This window comes from Falco naumanni, chromosome 4, assembly GCF_017639655.2.
Source record: "Falco naumanni isolate bFalNau1 chromosome 4, bFalNau1.pat, whole genome shotgun sequence".
Taxonomy (NCBI): Eukaryota; Metazoa; Chordata; class Aves; order Falconiformes; family Falconidae; genus Falco; species Falco naumanni.
The window spans coordinates 37,175,109-37,188,179 of NC_054057.1; the positions used below are offsets into that span (position 1 = coordinate 37,175,109).

At 37.7% G+C, this 13,071-nt stretch overlaps 1 protein-coding gene across 4 annotated transcripts in view; it reads right to left on the reverse strand.

The window, feature by feature from the left end:
- The window catches only part of ANKIB1 (ankyrin repeat and IBR domain containing 1), a 91,741-nt gene that overhangs the window by 7,586 nt on the left and 71,084 nt on the right, over positions 1–13,071 (reverse strand). For all 4 annotated transcript variants that reach the window (XM_040589094.1, XM_040589095.1, XM_040589092.1 and 1 more), the window contains exons 10-17: positions 8,980–9,068; positions 7,839–7,969; positions 3,817–3,951; positions 3,181–3,267; positions 3,022–3,088; positions 2,474–2,619; positions 1,606–1,784; positions 1,016–1,067 (exon numbers count right to left, since the gene is read on the reverse strand). In XM_040589094.1, the coding sequence (XP_040445028.1) occupies positions 1,016–1,067; positions 1,606–1,784; positions 2,474–2,619; positions 3,022–3,088; positions 3,181–3,267; positions 3,817–3,951; positions 7,839–7,969; positions 8,980–9,068 (886 nt within the window). The remainder of the gene's footprint in view (positions 1–1,015; positions 1,068–1,605; positions 1,785–2,473; positions 2,620–3,021; positions 3,089–3,180; positions 3,268–3,816; positions 3,952–7,838; positions 7,970–8,979; positions 9,069–13,071) is intronic.

Here is a 13,071-nt window from a genome sequence, read left to right on the forward strand (position 1 = left end):
AGCTTATCAACATATTGCTTATCAGCTTTTTCTCATAACCAGTTCCACTGATGATACAGTAACATCACAGTGAGTTTGACATTATCAAATGTGGAATTATTTCAAAAGCAAAGACTAAAGGAACTAGACAGGAGAAGCAAGTTGATCTTTTGTAGAGAAGCAAGCTATTTTCTCACCAGTGTGATGCTCACCAACAACAATAGCAAAGGAAATATATAGAAAGAGTACATGGAGTTTTCCAGGATGCTTTAAAATGAGTAGCTAGAAAGAAAACAGCACCAAGGAAATGTTGAAATGAAGTTTCCTTCCCAACTGAATGCTTTAATCTAATGTTCTCAAAATATTGAATAAAAATTAAGATGATAAAGGAAAGCTTTATAGGAACCTTCTCATTATTTTAGTGCAGAGTCTCAAAAATTATTTACTCTTTCCCATACATAAAGATAATGGAATATTAACTTTTAAAACTATAATTTTCATTCTTGGTTAAGTAGCAGAAGCTCATCTCATTTAAGTATGTAATTTCCATCCTGCTTCAATAAATAAAAGTAAAAAGAAACATTTCAAATAGTTAACAATATTTAGGCGTATGCCTGTTATGCTTTTGTTACTACAGGAGGATGGAAATTTCTTAAGACTTTTTGTCAAGTTGTGCTGAACTGATGTTGCATTCAAAAGTAATCTATACAATTTCATATATTTGTTACTTTAAGGTTCCCCAGCACACAGACACCAGTTTATATACAATTATAAAACTGGTTATCTACTTGGAAAATAATGAATACAACTCAGCTTGTCTAATGCCACCTTAAAATAACTATATCCATATTAGAGGCTTTGCACAATTAGTGATTAATATATTTCCTTCTATTGTGGAAGAAACAAAACGGTAAGCTTAAACCAACTTGAAATGCTTTGAATCAAAATACGGAAGCTCTTCATGCAGATTGCGATCATACCTTTGTTTCTAGAATATGCAGAACTAAGTTAAAAAAATTAAAAAGAAATAGTTTACCTCGGGGGATGCAAATCCTAAATACTCCCAATCCCATGTTCCACCAGCAAAGCTATAAAATGAAGAGATACATCATAAAGTTTAGGAAGTAGCACAAGTATGAACAACCTCCAGCGCTTCAAAACCTATCAATATCTAAACCCTAGTGCAACTGTAACTCTAAACAAGTCTTCTACTTCAATTCTTACCTTGAAATTAATTTAGACAACCATACAATTAAATTGTTGACTATTCCAGAACTGCCTGATATTTTTAGCAAATACTTAAAGATTTTTGAAGCGTACCAGATATTTAGTGACAATCTTGAAGGCAAAAAGCGAAATGGAAGCCATGACATCTACTCCTTAATACAGCACAGATGGGGTAGCAATTTAGGTTACAACATACAGAGCAGTGATGCTCAAGTATGTTCTTCCTCAGTGCAAAGCTGGAATTCCACGAGGATCAAATGTCCAAGAAAATATTACTGCTCGGTGATTTCCAACCACCACGCTGATCAGCTCCACTGTACCTCACGTTCCAGCAATGGCAGCAGCTTCACGCGCTTTGGCAGCTATCATTTGACCTGCCCAGAATTCTGGTTGGGTTACCTGCGCCTGGGTGCTTCTGGCGAGTCGGCGGGAGCCACGCCACGGGCCACAGAGGCCAGGAACTCCTGCCGCTTCTGCTGCACAAGACAAGCTGCCCGGATGATTTTATGGCGAGGAGTCCGAAGGTAAGGCCTGTTCACTTTCTGTGCAAGGTCTTCAGTGACCATTTCTAGGTCTGTCTGCAATAGTTAATAAGTAACATAATTTTATAGTGAAATGCAAACAAGGGAGAACTCTACACCATAAATACCGAGCAGAATTATATCTATTTTCCTGAAAATACCATTTGAAATACCAAAATAACCCAAAATGTTTGTCCTCTAGCCTACCCTTTTACCAACCTAAATGCTGTCCTCCAGCCTGGAGCACGGCTTCCCTGCACTCACAAATACTGAACATCTTCGGAGGCCCTGAAGGAAAGGAAAGGAGGTGGCAGCCCCTGCCACTGATGCCACCGCCACCCAGCTACACCCCCAGTTTTGCCCCCACCCACTTGTCAGACACATGAGTAGGTAAAGACAAGAAGAGCTAGAGGAGATGAAGACTGTAACTAAAATGTTACCCTCAGAAAGCAGACGAACAGGAAATGATGTTCTTCCTTTCCCCCGCCACCTGTCCTTATCTCTTTCCCCTTGCAGCAAAGCGTTGTTTTTAAAAATTGAACTAAAAGCTACTGTGTCACAGAGTAATAGAAGTGGGCTAATTTTCCAAACTTGGTTACAAATACAAAATCAGTAGATCAGTTTTACACTACAAAAATGACAAAAAGACACTGATGATAGTATTAAAAAAAAAAAAAAAAAAAAAAAAAAAAAAAAAAAAAAAAAAAAGAGTAACGTTAGAAAAGCAAAATATACGCATGTATTACCTGCATAAGTTCAAATATTTCCTTCTTTGTGCTTTTAGGCTCCAAAAAGAATCCATATGGATAAGAACACTTAAGAATGCGGCGAGTTTTTAGAAGCTCTTGCACTGCATCTTCAATGAATGTGGTATCAGGACAGCCCCCCTCAGCTGTAAGAGGAAACAAGCATTGTGAAAATATTTTCCTGGTGATGTCAGCATTTCTTTTAGCGTATGAGTTTTCCTCAAAAATAAAATTCATATGTATGTCAGTTGAGTATTTTGCAAGTAAACAGCAGCAGATTCTCAATGACAGCACAGTGTTCTTACTGAAGAAGTAAGCACAGAATATTAGCTTCTGCCTCACTAATGCTATTTTCTTCTTGAGTCTTTGGAATACTTAAGATATAATGTACGTTTAGCTTTCAGCCACTGCTTATGAATTCCAGTACTGGAGGGATCACATCACACAGCAGACTGATGTGAGATCTGTCCAGAAAAAAAAAAAGGGTTTAACCGTAACAGAGATGATTTGATTTTAAATCAAATTCATAGATCACAGCAAACACTTACTTCCACTGAGAGCTCTGCTCAACTGCTCCATCTTTTCTTTGGCTGTTTTTAGAAGGCGCTGTTCTAACTAGAAAAAGAAATTAAATAAAATACAGTAAGATAATTATGTTTTGATTAATAAAATAGAAACAGAAGTCATTAAAATGGCTTGACCAATACCTGGTAGCTAAGTTCATGGTTCTTAAATCTTGTGTAATAGTGCATAAACCTATCAAGCTCTTGAAATCTTCTATGCTTCTTTTCGGCCTGGAAAACAATAGGGAAACAAAAGAAACCAAGATAAATCTTATGATTTAATTTAGAAGTAATCATTAGAGATAATTACATAACCAAATCTTTCTATTCCCACTATACATGAAGTACTGTACACAATGCTGATGAGTGCCATATAAGTAAAGAGACAAATTTAATTTTTGAAATTTGCAAGTCTGCAAATACCATAGCCAGAGCGTTGATAGATTGTCTGTGCATGCTATTTAAACAGACTGTCCAAATGCCAAAATTAAGGCATGTCTCCTGTAGTGCACAGCAGCTAACTGCAGTACCAGCATGCCCATTTCACAAAAGGGAACCGTGGCACAGAAAAGTAAAGTAACTTGGGTAAATCACCAGTGGTTGTTGCCAAAGCCAAAAGCAGAACCAAATCTTATGTTTCTATAAAAAAAGAAAAGCAGTGTTTTCTTTCTTTGATATATTTAAGATACATTTAGAACTTGGGTTTGGAAGAATTTTGAGGAAACTTATCCTAAACAGAAAACTGCAGCCTTAGCGCTATTTTTCAAACACATTCATTACCTCTACTGTCATCTCCTTGGACTGTTCCTCTACATGCTGAATGACCTCATAGCGAGTGCATCTGTAGTAGCCACCAGTAGAAGAGCTGTGCTTCTTCCATTCTTCTAAGCATATCCAGCAAAAGTCATATTTGCACTTGATAAAAGAAAGGAACAAGGGGGAAAAAAAGAAAAAAAGTTGGTAACATTGTAGGTTCGCACTTATGCATCATTATTTCTCCATGAACAACTGAATTAACATCATTCTGAGTCTGCTTTTAAGGAGCCTCCTTCCTATTTTACCTACTACAGATCATCTCAGTTATCAAACCATGTCAGTCATAATTTTTGTTCCTTAGATCACAAGACTGTGTTGCATCTACATGTTAAGTTTTAAGTGGATGAAGTAAATCAAATTATAACTACAGCTGTTCAAGCCTGATTTGTTATCGTTTTTTTTAAAAATCCCATTTTTTAAGCCACATAGAAACTGTTCATGAGAAAGACTGATTTTTTTCCTAATATCACTTACAAAAATGTGATTACTGGTATTTCTGTGATGTGGTATTCCTGATGCGAAGTATTAATAACAACTACTAAAGCAAGAGAGAAGAAACCAGGACAAAAACTTTGAAGAATGGTTGTTTCAAGGTAAGCCTCTTCTGCATTGACTCAGTAGAGAGCTTTCAAAATAGGAAACACCTTACAAGATCTGACTTATCCAGGCTTCTCTGTGTCAGAGATCAAACTTCTCAACTCAGCACTGATTTCTCAGCTAGTTTATTTCAAAATAATTGCAGCTATTTGCAGATGGATGGGCAAAAGACTTTATGACTTGGTGAATTGTGTTTATTTTACCTATTTTACAGATAAGCAAAGAAAAATCCTGAAAAAATTAAGGAAAAATTTACATTAATTAATATGAATCCATTAATATTATTAGAATTTGATAATTAAGTCATATTTTTTCTGTCTTTCGTAAGTTTAACCTTTCCAGGAATGTCCATACCAGATGTGTTTATCTGTAGTTGTTTTATACAATCCATTAGATATATTACAGGAAGAAATGAAATCTAATTATTGCATTGTACTTTTTCTGATTTCATGTCACCAGTAGTGCCGATTTTCTCCTAAAAAGCAATGCAGACTAGGGTGTTTCGTCTTGTTATTGTGCTGCACCCCCTTGTTCTTAAACTTTTTGAAGCTGTAAGATGAGTGCAGAGAATGAAGTATGAAAATGACTGTCTACAGAAGTGTTAAGTGTGTATCACTGCATCATTTGCCTATCATTCAAAACTACTCATACTCATTATTAGAAAAAAAAATTACAAAATATTCAAAACCCAGTATGAAACAACTTGTTTCACAAGCAACAGAACTCATAAAGCTTGACTTCCTATTAATTTATGTGTATATGCTCCTACTGCAATAATCTCACCTCTCCCAAACTATCTCCCCTCCATGACCACTCCACTATATATTCCTTCTAATTTCTCATATCTCCAAAAGCGTCCTCAAAACCCCAAGATTCACCCAGTGTTCCCAGATCCTAATTCAAATACCTTAGTCCCATTAAACGTTCAAGACTACATCATTTGTTTCTATACATCTCCCAGCCCCCTGAGCTCTGCATTTTGTGCCTTTCTGATCACCTAGCCATGCAGCAGCACTGCCGGGGCTTCACGTCTGCTGCCTGGCCACTGTCTGAGACAAGCAGAAAAAGTAATTGCTGAGCAGGTAGCTGCTGAGTAAGTGTTTCTGCCTCTCTCTTGGTGGCAGTACAAATTTAAGTCTCTGCACCATACAGCTAACAAGTTCCAGGAAACTTGCAGTAATTTAGTGTCTGTTGTGCTGGTTTTGGCTGGGATAGAGTTAATTTTCTCCATAGTAGCTAGTATGGGGCCATGTTTTGGATTTGTGCTGGAAACCGGGTTGATAATAGCAGGGATGCTCTAGTCCCTGCTGAGCAGCGCTCACACAGAGCCGGGGGCTTCTCTGCTCCTCGCCCACCCCACCAGTGGGTGGGCTGGGGGGGCACAGGGGCTGGGGGGGACACGGCCGGGACAGGTGACCCCAGCTGAGCAAAGGGATATCCCATACCGTATGGCGTCGGCTCAGCATGTGAAGCTGGGGGAAGAAGAAGGAAGGGCGGGATGTTCGGAGTGGTGGTGTCTGTCTCCCCAAGTCACCACTACATGTGATGGAGCCCGGCTTTCCTGGGGATGGCTGAACTCCTGCTGGCTGATGGGAAGTGGAGAATTAATTCCTTGCTTTGTTTTGCTTGTGCAGCTTTTGCTTTAGTTATTAAACTGTCTTTATCTCAACCCACGAGTTTTCTCATGTTTACTCTTCTGATTCTCTCCCCCATCCCACAGGGGGGAGTGAGCAAGCGGCTTTTTGCTGCCAGCTGGGGTTAAACCACAAGATCTGTGAACCCTCTCTGCTCCTTCATGTCTGGTTCAAAGTACCCAGGAGGTTAAAAAACTACTACAGGTAGGGGAGTGAGAAAACAGGTCTGCCTAACACTTATCTCCTTAGAAACTGGGCTCATAAACCTGTAAGATATCTGCTTAAGTACAGAAATGTGATTTTATGAATAAAGAGTATCCCCCTTTACACCAAGGTACATGCTAGCTGCTATGAGGCAGTCGTAGCTTATCATGTAGTAGGCTTGAGCAGACCTTACTGCAGCAAAGGCAGAAGCTCCACCACAGACCGTCACTTCAGAGGAAGAGACAAGTGAGGTGACCACTATACCTGTGTCTGAGCTCTGCAATGAGCTTGAGGATACCCTTCCTTTCCTTCCTCACTAGGCTGAGGGAAGGCAGCTTCAGTTTGCAAAATTGCTCCACCACAAAAGGAATCTGACTGTTTTAAGGACACCTGAAGCTGTTTATAAGGTACAGCATCAAAGAGGAAAAGAGAACAGTGGGTGTCAGCCAGTGCCTCAGAACGGTACTGAATTAAATTATCTATGTTCAGCAGTGTTTAATGGCCAAAGTCGTCCTCAGCCTGCAGCCCTACTTCTGTTCAACTGAGATGAGCTCAGTGGCAAAAGCTGCAACATACCTTTCACAGTTTTTAGTACTATGAAACTGATGAGCTCTTTTAAAATAATTTAAGCTAAAAAAAAACCCAAACAAAAAAACCAACGGCAAACTTGCCATAAACCAAAGTGGAGAAGAATCTGTTCTCTGCTGCCACAGACAAAACCAAAGAAAGGCATACACAAAAAAGGCCCAACCTTCAATTTGTATCATAGAAAGAGAGACACTATGTGATTGTAATATAAAGAAAATCAGATCTGCATAGCAATGGAGAGAGACTAACATATTTCCAGAAAAATAAAGGGAATTACTTTCTAAATCTCTTAGCTTTTTATTAGACTATGTAGTGTGTGCTTTCTTATTTTCAATGATGCTCCTCAAAGAGGTATTAGCTGTAGTTATAGAAGGTATTTCTGATATAAATAGTATTCTAAATATGCTGCTTTTAACTAATTTGAGAGAAAAGGAATTCTCAAATGATACTGAACTCATGGCAAAACATTTTTTTCTATTTCGGTGACATAGTGCAAGCTCATGACTAATTTCTTGGATGCTGTCACCAAAGAGTTTCTTTTGGAATTACTCTTTGCTGTCTTTTCATTAATCTACTGATTCATTCCTGTTTACAGTTTTCTATTTAAACTACTCTGGTTTGTTGCTATGTTAGAAAAATAATGCAAAAGAAATATTAGTAAGGCAAAACCTTCATTAAAGCTTACCATTCCTCAAAACTTTCATCTTATGCCAACTAAGAATGTTCTTTCTCTTCTACATTATTAATGATGATTAAATTATCAATTATTTCTGTTTCCTCAAGTTTCATACTGTATTGCCAGTAATTCTTCGGTGTTTAAGACATTTTGATTGTTACAGTGTTCATCTGCCAGCCAAACAGCAAATATTACACATTTTCTGTATCTGTGCTCCTAAAACGTGTACATGACACACGATCTGAAGGATGGGTTTCACAACAAAATATATGAAGGGTCTTTCTTACCTTTGCACATTGCATGTGGTTGCAGCCCTCATTCTTCTGAATTGGAGATTTGCAGTTGGCGCATGGTTTGGAGTTCGTTAGCAACCACAGGCAGTTGGCAGCATCTTCATATGCCTCACTCACTCCCACAACTTTTTGAGGGTGACAGGAGGATATGGAGCATGCAGAAACAGAGAAATTGAAATTGTACTTGTGTAATCTTTGGTGAAAATCAAATTAGGAAAGACATATGTTTACCTGTTTCTTGACAGAATATTGTTATTACTCACTATATATATTTCTCACATCTACAAATATATATAAATTTTCTAATTTATATATATTACACATACTATTTCTGTATATTTCCACACATATATAAAAAAATTTGTATAGAAATATATCTATAGGACATTTATAGTTTATAAATGAGCAAATACATACACGAGAAAAATTGTCATAGTTTGACAAAGTATTGTGTATTTTGCCTCTATTAAATTTTCTATGCTTTCCAGAATGTTTATAACATATTATGGAAAGGCTCTGAACTGTGGTAACCAAATTAAGTTAATATTTATTCAAATTACTGCTAATCTTTAATCTTTTTTAAATGCTTACCAAGAAAATGTCTGTCCTGTGTAAACCCAACCTTTATTAGTTTTTTTCAGTAAATATTATTTATCATTAAGCCATTCCCCACAACTCCCTTGCAATTCACCCTCAACCTTACAATCATTCTCACCTGTTGGCTTGAATTAGTTTTAAAGCACACAAACTGCATGGAACACAACCGAAACAGAAGTGCAGACTGGGCTACAAAAATTGCCGAGGACAAATGAAGCCATATTCAGGAATAAATCAATTGATTAATGAAACAAAGCTGTAAGAGGAAGGGAAAAAGAGTTTTGTATGCCCTGACTGAACCACAAGCAGGTTTATGGGGAGGAATGGTTTACAATCTACCACCGAGCTGCCTAATAGGCTGTTGAAGTGCGAAGCAGCCCCCCATTTAGGGGTTCAGTTTTCTTCCCCTCATACCCCATTTTTTAACTAATGTAGAGTTCTTACCTAATGCAACTAAAAAAAATCCCTATAAACCCAAAAGATAAAAACAATAGCAAAAAAAAATTAATCCCCACCCATCCCCTGGCATGACTCTTACGTTCTTCTGGTTTCATTTCAGATATTTTCTGCAGCCAGTCCTTCCAGGTTTGGCAGTCACAAGGTTCATGTGCTTCACCAAGACATTCCCTGAAAATGACGGTATATACACAATTACTTCTAATTTGGAGATTTAAAATTAAAGTTAAAATTGGTTCAAGCTAAACCCCATGGAAACGTATGAAGACATACTCAAAAGTCAGGAAGATAAAAAAACATCCAATTAACATTACTTTAAAATACTCTTAGACTACTTGCTCGCAAGCATAGATGACCATTATTAAGATTAACAGAGTGAAATGAGACAGGAAAAGAAAAAGAGATTTTTATGGGTACTATAGCACAAAAAGTGCTAGTTTCTGTGATAAAGGTAAACCAGAATAAAGAGATTATCCAAAAGTAGGTAGTTTGCTATAGCTGAAATGCATTTCATGTAGAACTACTTGCATCTATTCAGTTGTAATAATTAATCTTTAAGTAGCCTCAAGCTTTTAATCTAGAACAAGTTCCAAGTCCTTCAACACCAGCATTAAGTATTTATGGATGTTTACTCTTTCCACTAGAGTCTCTTAAACGGAGGCTTTAACTTAGATATGTGCACACAGTGGAGAAACGAGTCCCTTTGAGCTTCTCTTGAAGTTACTACTAGCATTAAGGATGGCAATCACTAGCACGCAGTGGCAGATATATAGCTTCCAGATGGTACTTTGGTGTAGATGTGTCAATATTGACTCCGGATTTGTAATGACTCCATTTTTTATTGGAATGACAGCAAATAGCCTCAGACAAAACAATTCAGAGGGAGTATATTTCACATGGGCACCGGCTGCGTCAGAGCATGCGGAAGTTTTCTGCAGATTCAATGGTGAACTGCTCTCTGCAGCACAGATTCAGAAGCTATATCAGTACTGTTCTGATCACTTCTGTCCACATCTTAAGCAGAAACGCAAGAATGAAGAAAAGGTTACGGTAACAGTTTTCAACCTTTTCCCCACTAGCTAGTCTGCTATCAAACAAGCTTACATTCACTAGACAAGGGTCTCTGGTTTTGAGATATTTAAGATCTGTAGCTGGGGAAGATTGTATTGGAATGAATAACTAGTCTGTAATGAAGCAGTCTCAGCCCTGGTTGAAAACTGACACCTTTCACTTCTGTAGGACAGCAGTACACTTAAATCATTGACTTCAAGAGAGCCAGGACCTCTCACACAGTGTTTGTTTCCAGAACGAACTGAAACTAGCAAAAATTAACTTTAACAAACTCACTTTTGAGTTAAAAGTTGATTAGTCAGTCTATTATGGGGTGGCAGGGGGAGGTGGTGTCTTTAATGTTTTCAAATTTGTAAATCTGTGGATTTTTAATGAAGTGCCATCATATATATCTCATGTATCTATATCTATATATTATATATATGACAATGAAAACAGCGCTAAAGAACAACTTCTCATGGAATAAGTTCTTCCCTCAACCCACCCCAGAACAAAGATTTTTTTTATAGTGGGATGTCATTTTACTACAGCAAGTGCATTGAGCCTATCACTCATAAAATTTTTTATGAAACAAAGTTGTATTTTGGAAGACTCCCTGACAGCCCTGAATGAAGGGAACTAATTGCCGAATGGCTGTGCCAGTTAACAGCGCTAGCCTCGCCAGACTGCCTGCCTCAGGACTCAGCAGGATGAGTTACGTGAAGGTGCAGCACACACTTAATACAAATGCAGCAAGTTTCAACAAGTTAAAATACATGGAAAGGCTTAAAAGCATCATCCAAGAAGAATGCAGTTCCAGATTTTCTTTCCCCTCATGATAATATTTATGTAATTTAATGAATTTTGAATCAAAATAGAAAAACACTGTTTCCGATTTATAATCGGCTTCCCAAGAGCACCTTGAAGAGATGTCTCTCCCACAGAACAAGACTCTGCTTCTCGTCTCCATCTAGGATGAAAGGAGTGAGGCCGGATGGTACAAAACGAAGTCTGCACTGCCTGCTATGACTAGCTTCCAGAAGTGTCTGCTCACTGCAATTCCTTGTGCATCTGAAACAGCATGAAGTGGTTCTAATATGTTGAATGTATCTGGTAATACACAGATGTAGGATTTGTGCATAATTTTCATTTGTACTACATTTAAATATCTTAGAATGTTTTTTTCTGAAAGGGAATGGAATTTTGTGTTTGTCACAATAGATTACATTTTGTTGAAATCACTGTGAGTCATGGGTAATGAAAAATGAGCAAATTCTAAGGAACTCTGTTTTTCAGAGGAACATTCCTACTTCCACACTAAAAAGAAAAAAGAAATTGCTCAACAGACTTGGAGAATTTTTCCTTTCTTGCTTTCATGAGTAGGAAGGCTGTAGATCCAGAAAAAACAAGTGGTTATTTAGGGGTTGGTTGGGGTTTTCTAATACATAAATTCCAAAGAATCTCTTACTAAATGAAGTATCAGTAGCTATTACAATGTCTAAGCTGCAGATTACCTGGGTAAAACTTGCAGAAATGACCTAAGTGTGGAACTGTGGAATGTGCTGGTTGAACTTTACAGGTATAAAGCAAGCTCCCTTTAAGCATACAGTAATGATGAAAATCCTCTGAACTGAGAATACACTTTCTTTTTCTCCAGAGGGACTCATTTGTGCGTGGGGTTTTGTACTGTAACACTAATATGCCTGTCCTCAGCAAAGGGTTCTGATTTACAGTACTGCGGGATGCTTTGGTTGCTAGCAGAACTTTACTGCCATCTCTGAAACTCTTCATTTGCTTTTGAGGGGATGAAAAAAAGGCCTTGGAAAGGTCTTCTTGCACATTTTGCTGCTAAAATGAGATTTTTTCCAAGATCTTAACCATATTTTCTTGTGCAGTATCTCAAAGCATTAACATAAAAAAGCATTCAGAAATATTATCAGGAAACATAAAGATGACATCTCATAAAAATTTGGCACTCAGAGGACATTTTCACATTCAGAGGACGTTCTGGGAAGCTAGTACATTCAGCCCATGTAAAGGAAGCACAAGCTGGCAATGTCTGAAGGACCATGTCAGTATTACACTAAAGTGGTCTCAAGCTTTGTCCTTCAGGTTAATGGAAAAAATGATTCTCCCTCTGTAATCAGAAGCAAGGATGGTACTTTCTGGTGGAATAGTACTCAGTTTTGTTATAAGTTCACTGGTAAGAAAAACATTTTCTTGTTTGTTTCCACAGGATTTGTTTCTTTCTGAGCTCTCCATCCGTTATGAACAACCCCTTCTAAGAAGCTCTGTTTTCTGGCTTCTGTGGTTGTTTCATTATGTCTACTTTCCTCTCATTCCTTCTCCGTTTCCATTCATATGGGCAAAGAACTAAAATCAGAAGCATCTTTCATTAAGAGTCTCATGATATTTGGAATCAAGCACATTATTCAGGATCTCTTCTTCAATTGAAAAATGAAAAGGACTACTCAGCTTGTTTGAACATCTATACTTTGGTTGACCCTTTTTCATTTCCCAACAGCAAAAAGGATGCTCCACAACAATAGTCATAAATGGTCAGTCTGATAAAGTCAAGGAATTAGGACAGGGCTTTGCACTTCAGAAAAATAGAAGACAGGCAATGCGAGGGATGTTTTTAAAATATCTTTAGGCTTTTTAGTCCTTCTCAAGCTTGTATTCATCTTAAGACTCAATAGAAGATAACATAAAGTAACGACCATGAAGGGAAAGAAGGATTGGAATGATCCTGGACAGAATAGCTATGTATGAAGCAAAAGGTCCTTCATGGCCCTGTTTAAAGTACAGCTTCTTTGATGTGATTCTAGAACAATTCAGAAAGCTAAAAACTGCTGATTTTCTGTACTGCAATTCAGAATGTGCCATGTTTCAATTATACAACTATCCAGAGCAGACACAAAAATCCCTTCACCAATATCCCGCTTCTCCTCTGTCCTCTCAGAACAGAACATCACAACACTCCATACTGCTGTTTAGCATCTAAGAGAGCCAATAATAAGACAGTATTATATACCTTTGCTGTGCCCCAAAATGCTAAAATATTTGTGCACATAACGTTATTTAGTGCATGGATACAGGACAGTACAGTCATATACCATCCCAT